This window comes from Hirundo rustica, chromosome 6, assembly GCF_015227805.2.
Source record: "Hirundo rustica isolate bHirRus1 chromosome 6, bHirRus1.pri.v3, whole genome shotgun sequence".
Lineage (NCBI taxonomy): Eukaryota > Metazoa > Chordata > Aves > Passeriformes > Hirundinidae > Hirundo > Hirundo rustica.
Window position 1 is genome coordinate 44,550,152 of NC_053455.1, and position 18,235 is coordinate 44,568,386.

Genomic DNA, 18,235 nt, shown 5'->3' on the forward strand with positions numbered 1-18,235 from the left:
TGTTGTACATCTGTGGGTTTTAATTTCAGCCTGGGCTCAATATGGGAATGCTTTGTGTAGGAGTTTAGATAAAGCAGTCTTATGAGAGAGGCTGGCGGTTCTGAGAACTACATCTAGGGCAGAAGATGGACCTGACTTTGCCAAAGAGTTAGAGATCTCACCCCTCACTTTATCCTCCAAATATTCCAGGATGCTGCCTGCAAATGAGCTCATTTCCCACAAAGGCCAGGATTCACCAACTTCAGCTCTTGGCAATGAAGCCTAGAGAAGTGAAAAGACGTTAGAAGAGTAGGAGGACACAAATCAATGGTAGCAGTTGCTTTAGAAACTTACTTCCCTCCCCTGGCTGCTAAAAAATACATCTTTTATTCATAGCCTTTCTAAAAAAAAATAATAAACAAAGCCCGTAGCGGAACTTCTGGAGTTCTTTATAAAGAAATCAACAGTATTTAACACATAAATTAAGAGATCTCTTGGAGTGAACCATGGCCTGGTGGAGTGACAGTTGCCAAGTACGGAGAGAAAGCTCCAACGTTTATGCATGCTCAGAATAGCAGGCGCTACGGAAATAGCACAGCTACCGGTGTGTGATAAAGGCACAACCCAAACCTCAGAGCTGAGGACTAACAGTCTGCACAACCCTGGGCTTATTTCTTCTTAATCATCCACTTGAGAAATTTCCAAAGAAATCCAGGCATGGCAGGAAGTGGCTTTGGCAGTGCCTCAGCTGGCAGTCTGCCCTCTGAGTCAGTAACGAACTAAGTCCCGATGTGGTGCTAGGAGGATCTTTGGGCAAAAAGCAAATCTGATTTATTGATAAAGTAAATCTATCTGTTGCCATTTTGATACCACAGCAAAAGCATCCTGATCTGGCCTCATCAACAAGTGTTGTTAATAAATGCATTTTGCTGACATAAAACGCCTCGCTGAGGTTTTTCCAGGATGCCCATCACTCACATACTTCATGTGCACTCTGTACGGTCAAATTCCTTCCATAAAAGGAATTTGTCTGTTTTTCTGTTGCACATCAGTATAGAAGTTTAAAATTAAAGGCTCGACACCAATCTGTGTATGTTGCTTTTTTCAAAGCAGTGTTTCTGCAAAATAACCTAAAATAACCAACCCATGCAGGAACCAGTACTGCAGTTATATGAAGCTGACTTTTCTGAAAATACACAGCCCAAAGGCTGATTCTCTAAGCCCTTACAACCCCCTTGTACCCTTTTGTCCATGTCTGTTGCCTTAGAGAAAAAGATTATTTCAGGAGTGTGTTTGTTTCTGGAATGCGTTCCTCTCTACAGGAAAGAATCTGCTAAAAGGGGCTATAAAAGCCAGTGGGTTATGAATCATGGACCCATATTAAGAGATATTTCTGTATCTCCTCTCAGACATGAAAGAAAAACTGAGATAATGCTTCAGGGTTGTTAGACCAGAAACAATCTTCTCCTTTGTATTAACTAGTACATGTGAACAGGACAAGGTTATGAAAGAAACAGGTGGCCCCAACGTACAGTGCTTTAAGAGGAAAACAGCATTAAAAATTACATTCGGTTAGGCTGGAAGGAGTTATTTTCAGCAAACCCTTGGTTTGCAATTTGCTTCCAAAGCTGTGCAGAGCCCTGTGCAGGCACCCAAAGCTGAGGCAGCTCCCCAGGCCGGGCAGGTGACTGCCTGCTGTCTCACTTGTGCAGCATGCAGTGAAGGCAGGAAGGAGAACAGATTGCATGCAAGATAAGGTCTTGTGGTCGTGGTGCTTCGGGCAGGCAGGTTCTGTGCTGATAAACAAGATGTGTCTGTGGAGGCAGATAAATGACAAAACCGACTGCTGCCCACCAAAACTACAGGAACAAGGTCTGGAGGAGCAAGACCTCACACTCTTGGTAGGGCTTCCGAAGTACAGGGATGAGCATTAAGAAAAGCAGCATAGGGTCTGTTTTACACAGTGTTGTGCTCTTCATTCTCACTCGTGACCGAACTAAAAGTGTTTCCTTTTCATGTAGTCATTTGTAAAACAGATCTATCTCCCGTTTGGCTGTTTTCTTGCTGAAGATGCTGCATGGATCACTCTCCTGTGATCCCCGGACAACACCTGAGGAATGCTGCTGGGGAGATGTGCAAGGGAGGCAGCTGAGTCCCAGTGCCGTGAGGGGACAAGAGGAGGGACCAAGCTAGGAAATGCACCCAAATTTCATTCCACTCTTATCCAGCTTACTGGTGTTATCTAAATTGACTGGATCATTTCAACTGTTTCTGAACCAGGCTTCTCCCATTTTTGAACAGCCAGTAAACAGTAGGCAGGCTTTATATCTGTCCTCTTCGTGGGCAAGGGCGGGGGGGGTCAACCTTTTTGAACAAAGGGTAAATTTGTTTTTAAGTCACTGGCTGAACAAACAAGTATCCCTTATCTTGAGTTCATTTCAGAATTTCAATTGATTAATGTAAGAAAGATTAACTAGAAAATAAACCACTAAAGAACTGCAGGGAAATACCCAAGAACGACAAAGTTAGTGAATCTGAAGACCTACTGCTGGAGAACAAAACATGCTGAAATGAGGGGATGATTGTGAAACAGTTTTACAGGAAGACAAACTCCATGCACTTGCGCACTAGGTTACAGATAGACAGGCAATGCTTGAACAAGGCAAAAAACAGAGAATAATCTCTGGATTCAAAAAGTAAAAGGAGCCCAACCTTTGCTCTGAGGTTTGTATCACTGATGGCAGTAGTCCACAGCATGTGCAGGAAGACTCTTCTCTCCCTTGGTGCGCTGCTGTCAGCTGAGATCCCTGTGTCTGGTGTATGGGCCTCAGCTGAAATGGATTCACCTTAGATAACTCAGCTGCACAAAACCATCTCCCTAAGCTAGCTCTGGTAAGGTGCTGCCAGCAATCTGCAGCAGCAGCCCTGAACAGGATGCTTGCTGAAGTACTCTGATAAAATATAAATATAAACTCAGACTTCAACTCCCATCATGGAGCAGAAGAGTTTATTGCTGTTTCTTACAAGAAAAATGGAAGTGTGGAGTCTCAATTCATGCAAAGGAAAATGTGGCCACTGAAAATGACCTAAGAGTTTTTTCAGATTTACCCAGGGTAGAAAAGCCTTCTGTCCTGACAGAAGCTAGATGATGTACACCAATGACTACAAGTCAGTTTAGAATTAAAGCTAAAATTCCACTGTACCAAAGCCATTGGGTACCAAACTCAGCTGTACCAAACAATTTATGCACTTCCACGTGAGACTGTCAATATGGGTGTTAAAACTGAGTCCATCCTACCACAACTGCCCAAGGCAAGGCTTTCAGATACCAGGTACAAAATGTAGAGCCTCCAGAGAAGTGGAAACTGTCTTATTGCATCCTCCTCTGCCCTGGGTTACTCTGAGAGGTAGGAGGACTTCAGGACAAACTCAGCAGACCTAAAAGTTTCTGGACATACAGAGTCTCCAACACCTATGAGCCATATGCTGATTTACCACTGCCAGCCTACGTACCCCTAATCTCAGCTGTGCCTCAGCTTCAGCACCAGAAGAAAGCTGCTGTTGACCTAAATTCTAAGTTAAGTGGGTGTTTGAGTGAGACTTTTCCTAAATTTTCTATAAAAAATGCTGGAGACTTTTCTGATAAATGTACTTAAATTGATGACATCTTAGACTTGAACAATCCTGTTTTGTCGTAGATTTGCACATACTTTTTTTTCTTCTTCTTTTTTTTTTTCCCCCAATGGGACCATAAAATACTTCTAAGAATTTCATTTTAATACAAAGGGAAAGCTTATACTATGTATTAGAAAGGGAGAATCTTCCCCTCCACACACACACCCCAAAAAACCCCAAACCAAAAAAAAAAAAAAAAAAAACAAAACAACAACCCAACAAACAAACAAACAAACAAACCAAAAAAAAAAACAACCAAACAAACAGAAAAAGGAAATTTGTACTGCTGTATCTTCTATCTGGAACTTTAAAACTAGCTGAAACTGTCTGTTTCTGAGAAAAAAAGTCATCTTCTTTTTTGACAGGTTTTGTGGACTTGTTTTTGTCCAAAACTTCATAATTTTTATTTTTTTTTTTTTTATTATTTTTTATTTAAGAAAAGCTAACAACATTCACATCAGTGTTCAGTGCACATCTTTTTGTGGCAGAGAATGCATAAAGGCTGGTCTCATTACCCCACTTTTTCATCCAAACCCCTTTTGCCTGTAGAGTAGGATATAAATTAATAAATTCCTTTACATAAAACTTTTCTAATAAAAAGCCTGATACTCCCCGAAGGTGTCACTCAGACAAAACCTTTCTATTGCTTGCTGGAGCCATCCAGACAAAATTGAAAGAAGACTGTGTTTAAAGCCTATGTACTGCTTTCACTGCCCCTGCTTTACCTGCACTTTAATAATCAACTGTCTTGAGGTCAGGAGAGCTGCTTTGATGGTGGATTCTCTTCTACAGTTTTAACTTTTGAAAAACCCCTATGCAGCTCATTTGACCAATGGGAAGATCTGTACCAGCCTTGCACTGTCAAAACAGGAAGATAAGCAAGAAGCAGAATTGTCCCATCCCACTGTAAGAGGAGCTGGGGAGGACTCATTTTGAGAGATTTTCCAGATGAAGATAGTGCCCAAAAGCAGCAAATACTGCACCTGAGAACCATTCCTTGATAGAGAAAGGATATAGTTCTGATCAGAGTGGGATAGAAAAGCTACCAGAGAGAGAAAAAGGGAGATGGAGAGAGCAACTGCTTTTGTCTGCTGAGGCTGCTCCCACAGCTCCATTTCCCAGGCATTTTTTCCCAGGCATCCTCAACACCTGGGAGATGTTAGGGCTTTCAGCACATATACAGTCCTTACAGTAACTTTTCACCTCATGTATAACTTACATTAAGGCATAAATAAAAATCAAATCAGTCCCTCTCAGAAATGTTTTTGAAATCTTGTCTTTCCTAACCTTACTCCAAAGGGGTGAGTAAGAGAAGACAAAAAATGCAGTCCCTGTGCTGTACAGAAGACACTGTTGCTCATCTTGGCTAAATTTGCCTCTCCTCTGCCACAGCTCTTTGCCCCCAGCATTGGGGATGCCACACGCAGCAGGGCATAGCAATAGTGAGAAATAAGCTACCAGGGGAAAATTCAAAATCAGTCTTCAAATGAGGTGGTGGATGTAGAAGATGGCTTGGAGGTGGGGGAGGTTCACAGGAAAAGGCTCTTTTTTCCCACTCACAGTTGTGAAACCTTTGAGTGCCAGAGTTCTTGGGGTGTTAAGGTACTTTCCCACTTGTAGTAAAGAAATTTCACTCTCCTTTTACAGCCTTTCCCAGAAATTGTGTTCTCCCTCTGTCCTGAATCCCCCAGAGCACCACGCCCAAAACACCTTTGCACAATTCTTTCCACGCGTAAGGAACAAGAATTTTGTCACCCACTCCCACACACTGGAACCACACCCCAAGGAACAGCCCTTTTCCTGCCACCTTTTGTCCTTCTCCCTTCCACAGAGAAGTAGTCAGAACCTGTGGTTACCAAAAGGGCTGGTATTTTACTAATCAGAGCTCTTGCTGAGACTCAGAGGAATCAGACTCTCAAACTGTTTAATAAAGATTAAGAAATAAATATTGTCTAATGGCCTAATATAGCTTAAAATAAACCTATTAACTGCTGACTTACAAAATACCCTTTGTATGCGGAGGCAGAGCACAGTTGTCAGAGGATTTATTTCCTTCATCTACAGAAAGAATAATTAGGATCAGCCTAACCAGAATGATACGTGCTAAAGAGACACTTGGCAATTGTGTCCTAAAAATATTCCAGGCAATATGCTTCAAACCAATTAGTACAGAGGCTGTTGTTGTTGACAAGGGACACACAAAAACCATCCCTATCATGTGAAAAACTGCAAAAGTGCAGTTTTGGAACTGGTATTGTGGAAAGGGTTTCACATCCACAAAGGCAGACATGACAGCTGCGCATCCTTTCTCTGCTTTAATCAAATATTCCTTTTCAGAATTTCAACAAAATACAGATTAAACAACCAGGCTGCATTGCTTCATGAAAATATTACATTCCCATAAAACATACAGAGCCCCTCTTAAATATGCTTGCTGCCTTAGACAGTATTTCCACTGGTCTGGATCACATTTGTTCGTAACTTCTCAAGACAAAGGAATAACACAAGCTGGTGGTAGGGTCTGACCTCCTTAGCAACTTCCGGAGAGATCTTCACTCTTCTTAGGCGGCAAGGATAGACCAAGACAGCCTGTCAGCACCCAGAAGGAAGGGCTGGAACTTGCTGGATGCTGCACTCTCCAAATGCTGTTGGGTCAGTGAGCCAGGAATGGTCGTCAAGGTCTTACTGGGCTGATCTTAAACCGAACCAAGTTGTTGTAGCTGTTGTCTGCTTCTGAGGGGAGGCTGAGTTCATCACTAACTCCAAGAGCATCTGTGGAGCCCATGGGAGGCCAGCAGAGCAGACAAGGTCGCACAGCATTCACCTCAGCCTGGCTTGGAATTTGCAAGCAGAAAAAACCATCACAGTACTCAACGCGACTCTCCAGCTGAATACTTCTCTCCCACTAACAGCTGGACTTACATTTTATCCTCAGTGTGGAATCAGGTTTATTTTGGAAGCTTATTTTAATGTCCAATTTTTTTTTAGCAATACTATTTCTAGTTACAATTTAGAGATGGCATTTTCTTTCATTCTGATTAATCTATTAAATAAATATGCAAATATATCAAGTGCTCTATATAAAAATATATACACACAACAATCCCTCATAATAAAAGCAAGATTAATAAAAATATGTACTGTATATGAAATGGCTGTCTAGTTTTGAAACTATTATGAAACAATTACACGTAAGTCACAGGACATAATCTAAAAAGAATCAGCATATATAAAATGATGGCATTGCCTCTTGAGCATCTCCTATTTAAAAATATACAAAGAACCCAACCAGTGTTGTCTGTGCTTTTATAGCTACTAACTAGAAGATAAATTACAAAGAAGTTTGTGGATTTCTTCATTCAGCTTCTGAATAGGGAGATTGATAACATGCCACAGATTGTTTTTCTAGAAGAGAAATTTACCCTCCAAGACAATGAAATATGTCCTTCTCACTGAGACATACGTTCAGTTAGGATTTAAAGAGAGGAATATTTCTTACTCTGGATCTCCATACTTAGTGGAATGAGTACCTAACACCAATTTAAACACAGCCTTCAACAGATATTTTTGATTTCTAATGACAAATAAAAAGGTGTGCTTAAAAACATTAAACGAAAATTAATACACTATTCACAGATGAAATATCTGACCTACATAAGGTCAGAAAATATCCTATGTAGATTTTAAAACATCACCTTGACTTGGGAATTCTTTCCCAAGTGTAAATTGCCCTGAGGAGCTCTGCCAGCAGATGCCAGGGCACTTGAGCCTTTCCATGAAGCACATGGGAAACTGCTGGAGGGCTGTGACTCAGAAATATAATCAGCAGTCTTGTGCTTTGTGTTCCAGTAAAGATCAGCGCTAGCTAAAGTCAGTATTTAGCCAGCTGAATGCTCATCCTCCAAACTACTTCAGATGGAGAGCGTTAAATAACATACTTTAGCAGAACAGTTTCAAAGGCAGGGGCTATGGTCAGTGAACAGAACTCCTGACTAACCCTGCTACAGCCCCTCCACATCCCACAGCTGACACAGACCAACGCTCTTCCCTGCATTCCCTGGGGCAGTCCAATTAGAAGTTACAATTCTCCCTCCATTCCAAAAAGCTTTCTTAAAAATGGCACAGACCACTAGTAGCAAATAATTTTTTTTCCTGACAATTCATATCAATATAATGCACAGCATCATAGCTTAATACAAATACTTTTTCATAACAGACACACAAGGACGTAACAAAAGCATGTAACAATGCAGCTCACCTACTCTACTATATTACATGGCTGGGAAGGGTTTCCTTTCATTTGCTTTGATCTTTTCTGTGGAAATTGAACTTCTGGTACCAAAAAGTAAGCAATGTTTCTTTTTGGTGTTTTTAAAAGGCAGATGGAAAAAATGTAGATGAAATATAGTGCTGAGGAAACGAGCAAGATCATAGAAAAGCGACTTCTAAAATATCAGCAATCTCATATAATATAATAGCTATAGGGGAAAAAAAAATTAATAGGCTCAGCATCTCCTTAGTAAAAAGGAGCACAATATAGAGACCTATTTTCAGGAACAAAATACGGTCAGCTTCCCTAGTGATTCAATTGCTTGATTTGTGCATATGTGATAGAGCTGGGGTCATTTTGTTCTATTCATTATCTTAACTAACAGGCTCATTAAAAACATGCACAAACTTGGACCAATGAATAAGGAGTGGGAGAACATCTCAAAAACTGAAGGATAATTGTACAGGTTGCTAGGATAATAAGGAATAGAAGTTTATTATGTTTCAGCTCGTGTTTTCATGCCTTTATTACCCCTCCCATGAAGACTTGCTGTATGTCCATAGATATTTAAAAATAGAGATAAATAATTTTTCTCCTTCTGGGTTTCCCTCGTTGCAGACCAAGCCACACATAATTATAAAATGTCACTTTTTGTTTATACTGGCGGATTCTGAATGTACCCACTGCTATTCCTGGCTGGAAGGCATTTCTGAAGGATTCTGATGTTGCAGACATTGTAGAAGATGCCTTTTGGGTTTAAGTTTGACTTCTTTTCTCTTGAAATTTTTCTTCACTTACTTCTGTACCATGGCATGTTTAATACTTTTAAATATCTGTAGGATGGAGTGCCTGGATACTTCTTTAGTTCCACACAGTGAAGACCTTCCATCTGGTGAATAATGATACAAACTTGTATGCCTCCTAACATCCAGGACACAGTGAGAGTCCTCTGTGAAGGGACTGGGAACTGAAAGCATTATGCAACTCTTGGGGGTGTATTTCAGAAAACACATGTCAATTTTTAAACTCAGGCATCTTGGCAAAGTGATTAAAAAGAAACAGAACTTATGCTTATGTTGAAAAGACATCAGTAGCACAGTGCATCTGTGAATTCCTGTTCAAGTTCCACATGATTTTGGTTTCCCCAGCCCTGATCTGTTCGGCACTGTGGTACCATTACACTCCAGTCTTCATGTCAAACTCGTGATGATTTTGTGTTTCATTAACAGTCAGGAATTCATCACATGCTTGTGTTCGGTCATTTGACTGTTCTTTATGAACCAAGTGCACCATTTCTTGTGATTTGCTGATATCTCCATTTAATTCACTTGTCTTCCTGTCCTCCACTGCCCCTTTGCCATTGTTAATCACTAGCTTTTTCTTCTGCCCACATCTAGAAAGAAATAAAAATAAAATATTATAAATAGTGTCTAACAAAAATAATTTAAAAAACGAAGGTCAATATTTAGGAAAAGGTGATTGGAAATTAAACTCATGTCTGCCAGTGCAGACTTATACCATACAAAGTGTAAATTTTCTCCATATTGCATATTTTATTTTTGAAAGCGTCCACCATTAGATGCATAAAATTTATCAGGAGCTCACTTATAGCAAAAACTTTCATTACTGAATGCTAGAAAATATTTTCTATCATTTAAATATATCCACATTAATGAACTTTGCAAATACCTCCACTGTAAGGACACCCTCTAAATCCAGGCTTGGGACCAGAGCTTTGAAAATTCACGAATTCTTAAGCAAGCAGAAAATCTGGATCAAGGTCTCACTTCATTAAACAAGAAAACTGGGGTTGTTTTTTTTGCATTAGCATGTCAAGCTTAGAAGCCAACCAACAGTAAGGAAATACGGAGAACTGCTCTTGCTGCTGTCTGCAGCAGAGCTCCTTGGAATGTTCAGGTAGGAAATAGGTACTGTGCTTTTACAGTTACACTCGCTGCAGGGCTGTCCAATAAACTTTATATGTAGCTCTGTATTAAAACGCACACACACACAAAATCGTTTAAAGAGTCAGCAGTCCAAAGCCGATGCACACTGGTTATCGTGGGCTGGGTATCCTTCAGTGTGGTAAAAAAGTACTTACACTGCTGTCAGATTTACTGTGTAGATGGCTCTCTGGCTGCACAGCGCTGGACATCCTACTTGTCCTCAAACAGCCTTGTGTAAACTGAATATGCATAGCCTAGCATGCCTAAGAGGGACAGTGTGCCTGTGAAGTTGGACTTTCAAGTGCTTTCTTCTTAAATGAAGATATTTTCTCCTGAATGGCTAATTTGGCTGTTCAATTTTACTATTATCCTTCTGAAATACCATTTTTTTCATGCCTACTGACTCATAGATGAGGGTTATTTTATCTGAAGTAGCTCAGTTCACTCTGCTAATGCTACACACACCCTTGGGAATGATTTCCTGCTCTGCAGCCATAAAATGTCAAAAGATGCCAGCCAGGAGCTGTGGAGCTCCACAGCCTCTTAAAAGAGCAGCTCAGGGTGCTCTGCAGCCAACAGACTAGGAAAAAATGTGCTCACTGCTTCCTGAACAAAAATCTCCACATATTATATGGTCATTCTGATTAAAAAAAAAAAAAAAATACTTAAAATCACATTCATGGTCAATTTTAACATTCAAGTAGCAAAAAGCTGTTGAAGACAATTGGGAAGTAACCAACCAAGAACAGCACCCAGAGAAAAGGAAGAGGTAAGATTACTATAGCCTATCCTTTATGCTAGGGTTTTTCCAATTTCTCAGCTAACTCTGCACAGATTGCTGCATTACTTTTCACTCCTCAGCTACCTCATCTGTAAAACTGAGTAGATACAGCTATTGAGAGCTCTGAGAGCAGCATTAGCATGTGTGCTTGTGAGGGCCAGCTGTGGTACTGGCTCTTGTTCAGAAGGAAAATATTGCCAGGTTTTCACAGAACGGCTGTGATTGTCTCAGAGAGCCCTTCACACTGCACACAGACAAGGCTTTAAAGGTGGAGGATTATTCCTCGCTCGTCCTGTGGTTGTCACTGTCTATGTTCACCTCACAACTTCCATGCTCTGTGAACACGATTTTCCCAATAATAACTAATAGTTAGAGGGCAATTAATTTTCTGTGATCTATATAGTTAAGTTTCCATTCACCAGACCAAATGGTTCCTTTAGCTGCTGACTTCACGTGAGTGGTTGCAGGTGAGTGTGAAGGCTGATGTGTGACCTGTGCAGGACATGGTGACCTGGGTACCCACACCCCAAGCCGCAGAACTTTGCAGAGGATGCTCTTCCCTGTGGTTTGCTACTCCACTCTTTCACAAAGTTTCGGAGACTCTCAAGGAAGAAAAAAGCAAGGCAGCGTGTTTTGGAAATGAAGAGGCGTGTCCTTACCTTCTGCGGCTGTTAACTGCAATGCATACCGCAAGGATCAGCGCAAGCACCACGAGAGCTACCACGATGATCAGCCAGTCTGCAGGGACAGAGGAGGGAGCGGGAGAGAGCTCATGTGGTTTTGCCACTTCACAGAACTGCAAAAACACAATCTCTTCTACTTCCTTTAAGCTGTCACACTCTTTTCCTAGCTTCCTAGCTTTGTCTGGCTTACAAAGTCTTTCTGTGCAAATCAAACACATTTTCATCGTTCAGCTACACACAGGCCAGCTCAGATAAGACACCCCATCACTGCTGTCAGCTGTAGGCACTTTGGTGGGCATAGGTGAAGAGGAGATGTTTCACTAATTGACTCCAATGGCAAAAGAAAAGGCTTAGCATGATACAGCTGCAATCCCAGGCACAGTAGCAGGATGACTTTTAGCACATTTTTAGTGAAAAAGGTTTCAAAACCTTCCCAGTTGCCTACTCTCTACTACCGTTATAGACCTGCTACCATTACAGATGGGAGTCCTCTCCCAAGAACTATGTCCTTTATCTTTGCTTGAAACAACTGACCCTTGTTTAACAAGACTCATACATTTCATTTGAAGAAAATTACCTCTTCTAATGAGTTAATTATTAGTACTCCATGGTGAAAAACTGATAGGCATTCTTTTCGTAGCATGCTCTTCTTATATCTCCCTATAGTTTTCCCTGCAAATGATGAGTTCTTCAAAAGGTGCCTCAAAGGTTACCTTTCCAATATTTTCTGTTTTCTCCAGAAAATTTTGGAAAGGTAAATTTCTCCAGTTTATTTCCCATGTGACTAATGCAATGCATTGAACTAAACACAGAGTTTCAGCTCTGGACTTGCTAGGCCTGAGTGGGATAATTACTTTCTCTGTTTTAAAAATTACCACTAATAAGTCCCAGAATATATTTGCATTCTTTTGCAGCTGTATCATGGTGTTGGCTTCTTTTTATTCTGCTTTAGTCTGCAAGCTCTATTCTGGAGAGCTTGTCTCAGCTGTTATTTTCGCTGAACATTCTCATGGATATGATACTATGCATACAACTTTACTGAGTTTTGCCTGATTTAATTTCAATTTCCAAAAGTTAATTGAATCCTTATCCCATTCTCCAAATGCATGGTTTCTCTCATCTTGATACTGCTGAAAAATTATATGGGTTATAATATACTTCATTTTTCAGACTACTTGTGAAATGCTGAATATTTTCTGATTCAGAACAAAGCCTGAACAACCATATTTGACTTCATTTTCATCGCTTACTTCAGTTCATATGAAGACAAATCTGTATTGTATTTTTAAAACATTTGACTACAAAAACCCACCTGGTACAGGGGCCGGCCTTGGTTGTGAAGATATTTCTGTTGTGGTTGTCTCTCCAGGGGAAGTGGTGGATTCATAATGTCCCTTGTGTGGTCCTTGGTTATCGTATTCACTAGAGGTAGAGCCTAAAGAACAAAAAGCCCCACCCATTAGGCCAAATTTGCTCGATGAATATTTAACAGCAACATGCGAAGGCTGTGACTTTAACAATGTAAAAATCCTACTCTAGAAAGTCCATGCTGACGCAATTAGAGTGTTTGTACTGAAAACTATCACATAGACTATAAGCATGACTCTCATCTGAGCTATGGCTAGCTTTAGTATTTTGAGAAGCAAAACCCATGGTTTTCCCCTATCGTCTCCCTCCTATGTTTCAATTCTATTCCGACACAGGATAAAACAGAATGCCTAAAACTCTAATGCTGCCATAAAATAGAGCAATAGTTCTCTGAATGCTTGTGACTTTGACAGATAAAGAGTGGGACTCCAAAAATTAAAAGTCTTTTTTGCCTAATAGAAAAAAATTGTTCTCTGCAAACCTAGATGTGGATTCCCTTGTCCTTTTCAATAAGTTGTGTAATTTGGTTCCAAGACAGTATTAGATTTTACATCAGTCTCTTATATTTTCTAAGCTGGCCATACTGCTTAAACTTTTATGCAATTAAATTCCTGGCACATGCTATTACTAGAAGGATATTCCAAGTCGAAAATTATCAGTAGGCTGTAGATACAGTAATTTCATTTGGGACTAGTGCTTCATTACCAGTACAAAAAAATATATTACAGATCTGCACTTCTCTGAATTCTTCCAGACTCTAAGAAATTAAACACTAACTCCAATCAGCTGTAAAGTTATTTTTCTTTAACACACATTGCAACCAGCATTTCTGATCTCATTTCCTAGTAACAGCTGGCAAATGCAAAACTGAGAAGCGTGTTTAATTCCCTCTGTGAAGCATAGCCAGCAAACAGTTCATGAATTTTCCAGATGTTTTTATTATTTTTATTAACAAAAAAACTTATTGACTGGAGTGTTTTTTGGTGCTATCTCACAACAAAGGACAGAGCACAAATTCAACAATTAAGAGTCTCGATCTAGCGCCAAAGAATGCTGAGAAGGAGGGACCTCCTAATTTGTCTGCATCTCAGCAGATTTTTTAAAGTGCTTTTTATCATCTTCGAAAAATACCAGAGCTTTTCCTCCACAAAACCCCTTAGAATGGCATTCAGACATTTATTAAAATTTCTGTGCTTAGAAACCTGCTACATTTGCTGCTCCCCTGAGCACTGAGAAGAAGAAGCAGGGATCAGCCACGTTCCCTGCTGTTCTGGCTCTGGGGAGATGCTTGCAAGTGTCAGGGAGGGATCCTCAAAATCTCTCTACATTTCATGTTGGTAACATATTAGATTTTTTTTCTTTATGGACTTTTATTTTTTTGTGTTCCTTCAGCGGACCGACTTCATGTTCTGTGCACACTTGGACATTTAGTGTGATATCTGACCACTGCTTAAACATTGCTGCAGAAAAAAAGCAAGTGAAAAGAAAAAGTGGTACGGTACATCAAACATTTTATCAGAGAAGGCCTTTAACAATATATTCATTAATCTTTTCCATTCCATTTCACCTGTATTGGGCAACATTACAAGTGGAAGAACCATTCAATGAATAAACTTTTTGATGACAATGGTAGTGTCTTAGTAATTCCTGTACACTGTGTTCCTAAAATGCACCAAAAGAAGGTAAATGAAAAGTGGAAGTGTTTCGAGAAAATGGCCCTCTGAGCCTTTTGCCAGGGTACTGACAATGCAAAGATTCAATGCAGATATTCCCACTGAAAAAGTTTCAAACCAGTTCTTACAGGTTTTATGTGCTCAAAACAGAAAGGTAGCAAACATTTTTTCATAGTGCGTAATGTCTGCACATAAAATTAAGAGGGCAGCTTAGATTAATTAAGTGAGTAGGGCCTGCAAAATGAAAGAAATGAGTTTCAGTAGGAAGGCATCATTAAAAAAGGCTTTAGCTGTCAAATAAAATTTTGTTAAATATGTATTTTGCATCTATAGTGCTATGCCTATGTCAAAATACTATAACCAGGCAATTTTGTTAGAGCTGAATTTACTGGTTTATAAAAAAATGATTGAAAAAATTATTAGCCCTAGTTCTATCTCACAATATATTAATATTAATGAATTATTAAGGGAATTAGTTTTCAAGTGTTTTCTGTATAATGCTGTAAAAATATAGGTACATAATCTTGTTTATCAGCAATGAATTCCCACAGAGCATTGACCAAATTCTGCTCTGGAATAGTTCCACTAACTTCCAAGAAAGTGGGTGAAAACAGTGTTTGGATTAGCTGAACTGGGGAAAAAAACCCTTACTGTTAGGACGGCTATTTGTATGGAAACTACTTTTGGGAATAAGGAAAAGTCCCTTCTTTTCCCATATTACTAGCACATGGCCAACGCATTAAAAAAATACCAAAGGCTATATGTAGTGTAATAAGCAAACACTGGTAACTGCACTGACTTGATCAGAAGAATAACCCTTTGAAAAACAAGGCTGTTTACAAATGAAATGCCATTTACAGCCCAGTGACAGTTACAATTTATCACTGGAAAGATACCAACAACACATACAGCTAGGAAAAAATGGTGTCACAGAGCATTACCTTTCTTCTGTACATATTCAGCTAATGTAGAGCTGTTACAGATAGCTAAGAGTCACATAGCTGTCATTTGTGGCCAGCAAAAAAAGAAAGACAAAATTCTATCACAAATGTATGGGCACAAGCAGAAAGTTTGCACTTCTTCATTTCAATAGTTGTGTTATGACATGCTGATAACAGAATATAAGGAAAGCTTATTTTTAAAATACAATTTTCAGCCTTTTAGCTGATGTTTTTACCAGAAAGAGGTACCATTCATGACATCTTATCAGCAGGTTGAAGCCAATAACAAAACCCAAAAAGGAAATCACGATATGACAACCATTTACGATTATGCTTAGTACACATTTTTGGACAATAGCCATTATCCTCAATAACAACTGGATGGATAAATGAAAATGGTTATAATTGTTTTTTCTTACTGGTAGTAAGAGGAGTCTGCAAGGGAATAAAACGGTCCTCAATGTCTGAAAAAACTCCAGGTATCCCATGGGTATGGGAATCATCTGTGGGGTTTGCTGGTTCACTTTCCCTTCCAGTTGTGGTGCCAGGTGCCAGTGGCTCCTTGGTTGCTTTCTCTTGGTCAGCATCATCCATGGACTCAACAACTGTCATGATGGTGCCATGAGCAGGGAGCACTGACAAAAACCACCACCCAGATCATTTCCTGGGCCACAGCAAGCCAGAAAGCACCTTCACCTTCCTCATGCAAAGCACAGAAGGAAGAGAGAAGACATGAAGGCCTCTCCTTCTTCTTCCACGCTGTCACTGGCTTCTGAGAGACCCTTAAGCTCCACACCTATGCTCAGCATGTTGGAGCAAGATGCTGGTGACATATACAGATCCCAGTGACATATGGAAAGGGGAGACCTTTAGAAGAATAGACTTCAGCAGCAGCAACCTGACCCTGTAACTCAGGAGTAAGCAGCCTCACCTCTGTCTGTCTTGCCCGGCAATACACAGGGGAAGAGATGCAAGGAACTGATGGCAAAATTTAAGGGATGTAATTCTATGAACGCCCTGCCCTCACCACTTGGACACCACTCCCCAGTGATGGTGCTGCTGCTGAATCATAGGACCAAGTAATCTGATTAACCTGCAAGAGCACTTCCACCACGCCAGTCACCGTACCAAAGCATATCCAGTCTGATCCCACTGATGCAGAAGAAAGGGAGATGAGGCTGGGGATTTGGAATCACCAAAGTGCATGTCTCACAGAGCATTTAGGAGATCGCCCAAAAGCATGCTTCAGGAAAAGACAGAAACCACCTAGTGCACCAGCAAGGAGTCCTTTATGCCTTGCTCACAGATCCTGTGACAGATTTTTTCACCGCAAGTCCACGCTAAGAATGAAGATCCCCAGGATAAGAAAGATAGTGAAAGGAGGCATCTTCAGCAGAGATAATGTCTCATTTCACACCAGACATGAGAAATGAGTATGATCCATTATTCTTGCTGGTACCCATCAGAGGAGAGTCATTACCAGTTTCGGTCACACTGGTTGTGGTCCTGTGGAGGTTTTCATCTCTGGGCGTATCCGTGGGATTTGCGATGCCTTCAGTGCCCTGTCCTGGTTCATCATCCGAAGGCAGAGGTGTTTGAGTTGGCTCTTTGTGGTGGACATCATCAGGAGAGGAAGCAGCTGTTACCACAAGGTGAGGTGCCCATGCTTCCTGGGTTATATCATCTGGTGCCAGAATGTCAGTGGAGGCTGTGACTGCTGTGATGATGGCCAAGTTAACTTCAAAAACATTTTTAAAATGCACCTTACATATTACTCCATCTTTATTTTAGTGATCTCTACCTTTTTTTTGTTTATTAGCCTATGTAGACTATGCAGTGAAAAGAAAAACATAAAAAACCAAACCAAACCAAAGCCACAAACAAAGAATATTCTCTGCATATGACACACACTTTTTGGGTTGTCTCTTCCTTCACCAATATTCACAATACAGCCTAAAATATTGGTTTTGAAGACACTTAGTGTACACTGTTTAGAAGAGAGGAGATAGCAATATTATTTTCAGACTAAGAATTCCAGTTGTTACACAGGAATTAGATTAGAATTACTTGATTTAAAACATTTGAACAAATTGCAAAATCATACTTAGGTTTTCATATTTGCAACTGACCTCATAAAGCTTTAAAACAGTGAACTGGGAAACTTTACAGAGTCCTATTCATATTTAGAAAATATGAGTAGATGATAGAGAACACAACTACATTTTAATCTACAAGCCGTATTTATAATCCACAAAACTTGTAGTTTTCATAGCTCTCTGTCAAGTCCTAAATGTTGAGGATTACATAATCCAGACAAAAATTGATTTTGAGGAAGAAAAGCAGAAGGATATCTACTAATTTTTCCTTAGAATTTCTTTTTTAGAAAATGCGGGGAGAAAAGATGCAAGAAGTTCCAAACAACTACAGTGTAATAAAAAAATGTCTTACTGTATCAAATAAAGAAGCAGCATTTTGAATGAGGGTAATTTTAAATGGATAATGTGCAGAGTTTGGGAATTTTAGTTAGAACCTTGAACTACTACATGAACAAACACCAATATATAATTTCAAATTTTACAGTATTAACAGAATACGTTGAAATATTAAGATCAGGAACGACCAGATATGAAAAACAAACACTTACACTACCAGCCACCTCCAAAAAGCAACTGCTTTCTCAGTTAAAAATACACCTGAGCAAAGTCAGGGGATGCAGGGAAAGAGATATCCTTAAACAGACAGGAATTCTTGTTGGGATATTCACATGCAACATAAAAACATGTGCACTGCAATTTCTCAACAAGAATGCAGATTTGAAGACGATAAAGATTGGGAAAGAAGTCAGTTTCAGAAGAAATAATGTCTCATTTCACACCAGACATGAGAAATGAGTACAACCCATTATTCTTACTGGTACCC

At 39.9% G+C, this 18,235-nt stretch overlaps 1 protein-coding gene across 2 annotated transcripts in view; it reads right to left on the minus strand.

Moving 5' to 3' along the window:
• Positions 1-5,952: 5,952 nt before the first annotated feature.
• The window catches only part of CD44 (CD44 molecule (Indian blood group)), a 49,603-nt gene continuing 37,320 nt past the window's right edge, over positions 5,953-18,235 (minus strand). For both annotated transcript variants that reach the window (XM_040068593.2, XM_040068594.2), the window contains 3 exons: positions 12,647-12,769; positions 11,311-11,389; positions 5,953-9,317 (listed from right to left, as the gene is read on the minus strand). In XM_040068593.2, coding sequence (XP_039924527.1) covers positions 9,101-9,317; positions 11,311-11,389; positions 12,647-12,769 — 419 coding nt within the window. In that variant the 3' untranslated portion in view covers positions 5,953-9,100. The remainder of the gene's footprint in view (positions 9,318-11,310; positions 11,390-12,646; positions 12,770-18,235) is intronic.